The sequence below is a fragment of the Nanorana parkeri genome, unplaced genomic scaffold, assembly GCF_000935625.1.
Source record: "Nanorana parkeri isolate BGI_ZX_2015 unplaced genomic scaffold, ASM93562v1 scaffold348, whole genome shotgun sequence".
NCBI lineage: Eukaryota > Metazoa > Chordata > Amphibia > Anura > Dicroglossidae > Nanorana > Nanorana parkeri.
The window spans coordinates 628,782-631,799 of NW_017306616.1; the positions used below are offsets into that span (position 1 = coordinate 628,782).

Below are 3,018 nucleotides of genomic sequence, written 5' to 3' on the forward strand. Positions count from 1 at the left end.
TTGGCTCTACCTCTAGATAGGCTCACGCAGCTGGGTGGATTCAGACAGTATATTCGGGATCCATCCCTGCTGCGGCGATCTCAGTATATTGCCCGCGATATACTGAGCTTTGGGTCACGGAAGGAGGGGAAAGCATAGGTTGGTAATCACCAGTATGAAGTTAAGTAGGCCACAGAGCAGGCAGTAAGGGGGTGGTGGACAGTGTTGGCTGCTGTGCACTCTGCAAATATTCTTTTATAGTCCTCTCACCATCTGTATGCTGTGCAATTATACAGAACAATAGGGAAGGGTGAATTAAAACAAGTTTGGGTCTGGGTCCACGGGCTTTTGTTTGCAGCAGACAGGTTTTGCATTCCCATACAAGCATATGGGAATGCAAAAGCTGCTTGAAGGAGGTCAACTGAAAGTCAGATGGACCTGTCAATGACTTCTGAGTGATCTCAGAAGAGTCCCAAACTGATGCCATCGACAGACGCCGAAGCCTATTGACAAAGGCCCTTCATTACATACAGTGTCTTTGGGCACGTAAAATGACACGTGACAGTGTCCCTTTTTACTTTCATTTCAACTTGGTTTGCATGTTCTTTGAATCAGTTGAAAAAAATAAGTAATCTACCTTGTAACTCCAGCTCGAGGACTCACTACTATAGTTAACTTGTACAAGATACATATTTTGTTTGGTTGCATTTAACAATCTTGCACATGTAAGATTAGAAAACAAAATACACACTCCTCATTAGCATGCTTAAGCTGGCAGTGCTGGAGGAGGGCACAGGCATGTCATGGTCTCTGCTCATCCTCCGGAAGAATGGGCACTGACTATAATATTGTATTTAGGGGAACCTCTCATTTGCATTATAGGAGTCCTCCTAGCCTCTGACAAAAAAACAACTTATCAATATGTGTTTCTGCTGTTTAAATATGTAGAAAGGTGTTTTTGTTTGTGTGTGTTGGTGTTCTTTAAGATGCTCTGTAGCTATTGTAGTCTAATAACTGTATTTATATCATTTTCTTTAAAATAGGCTCTGGATGGAGTGCCTGTGATTCCCTAAACGTCTACTTGGAGAACCATTGCTCTACATTGTATGTATCATTTTCTTGCTGCTGATAAGGAAAAGACAGAACAAAGGCATTTGGGGAAGAGTAATATACATTTAGGAGTGAGCTTGGAAGAACTGGGCTTTGAGATGCCTCAGGTGAGTTTAATTTCCTTTTTAAATTGTAGTTGATTTGTGTATGTATGGACAGGTGACCATTGGCCGTGTCACCGCAAATGGGAAATAAGCTGGGGGAGACACATTAAGAAGAACTCTGGGCAAATAAAATCTTAACCCTTGAATTTGGGCTACCCCTACATTGCCTCCTACTTCGTTGCAGCGATTGTATGTCCCTCAGCATCCTCATGCCCTATACACTATATAGGATGTGATGACTCACAGGACCTTAGACCGCCGAAGTGAAGGGGGAGCGAGGCTGAAGGGACTGGTCTAGGAGCAAGCCGGAACCGTGAATTGGGTGAGTACAGGCAGTCCCTGGGTTAAGAACTATTTTATGGAGTGTAGGTTTGTTCTTAAGTTGAATTTGTATGTAAGTTGGAACAGGTAGATTTTTTTATGTGTAACTCCAGCCCCAATTTTTTTTTTTCGTTTTGCATAGCATAGAGAAGGGTTAGCCTCCTGTAAAGTTTGTGTTGCTGTGTGTGCCCCTGTTCAGAAGATTTTCCCTCACTTTCTGTCCCTGTGACACTTTGGATTTTGAAAATGTTGGATTGTCGTGGAAACAAGGATTGGTGCTAAAGCTTCAGTGGAGACACCTTTTTCCCATGATAACTCTTACATTTCCATTCCTAGGGGTAGATTTCCTCTCCCTTCCCGTTCCTCAGTGACAGGAAGTAAGATTAAATCTTTCTAATGAGGATACAGACAGCAGTATAAACCTCAGTGACCCGGAAGAAGAGGCGGGCACCCCTCGTCTGCACGTCTAACAAGAGCCAACTTCCTGTAATGTACTACAAACCAGACCCAAAAAGGCGGGCACTCCTCGACGGCACGAGTGCGGTAGCATTACAACTATTGAAATGCTGCGTGGTACACTTTGTTTGCAGCCTGGTACCCCCTACTGTACAGTAATAGCCTCCGTTTTGTAAGTAGGGGTCGTTTGTAACTCGGGGACTGCCTGTATATCTTTATTTTAGCTCCCTAGGCAAAACTCCCCGCTGTAAGGGGTTAAGATTTTATTTCCCAGGAGTTCTTCTTTAAGGGCTCTTTCACAGCACATGTGGTAGCAGGCACTACCACAACACACATTTTATACATTTACAGTGTGTGCAGACTGAAATAGAAAGGTAACGTACAAAAATGGTTTCTATAGAAACTATGTTATTTGTTTTCTTAAAGTGAAGTTTTTCCATCAAAATCGATTTATCCTCAAAAGTCCCCAGTCCCCTTTGTAAATGTTCTGCATTTTTCCCTTTTGCTTACCTTCCCTATGTATGAAGAAATCTTCTGTGATGATGTCCTCACAGGGGCCGCCTTGGCCTGTAAACCTCTAGATAGTCAATAAGCCACCCTCCAGCACTTCCTCCTAATCCAGGGCACCTTGTTTAACCCTTTCGCTGCCAAGCCCTCCGGAACATTTTTCAAATCAGCTGGCCAAGCCATTTTTGAATTTTCTGCAATTTTTTCCTATTGATTTGATTTTCAACTGCTGCGTTGTTAGCGTTTGTAAAAGACCCCCCAAACCATATATTTTCTGAAAGCGCAGGCCCGGTAGAATAAAAAGATGGTGATACTAAATTTGTAGGCCCTGCGATAATTGCGCAAATGTTTCTCAAATTAATATTAAACCGATAAAAATACACAATTCAATTGTTAAAACACACCAAAATCAGTATCCGTGCACAAAAAAAAATATTTTTTGACTAAATCTAAAAGATAAAACTGTATTGAGTTAATAAATAACAAATATTAGCAAATTTGTAATTGCGCCTTTTTGCGAAAAGGTAAAAAAATGAAGGTA

At 41.8% G+C, this 3,018-nt stretch overlaps 1 protein-coding gene across 1 annotated transcript in view; it reads left to right on the forward strand.

Annotated features, from left to right (window-relative positions):
* Nucleotides 1–1,046: 1,046 nt before the first annotated feature.
* Nucleotides 1,047–3,018, forward strand: part of CREBRF (CREB3 regulatory factor) — a 23,372-nt gene continuing 21,400 nt past the window's right edge. Inside the window, exon 1 of the mRNA XM_018558618.1 lies at nt 1,047–1,196. Coding sequence (XP_018414120.1) covers nt 1,086–1,196 — 111 coding nt within the window. The 5' untranslated portion in view covers nt 1,047–1,085. The remainder of the gene's footprint in view (nt 1,197–3,018) is intronic.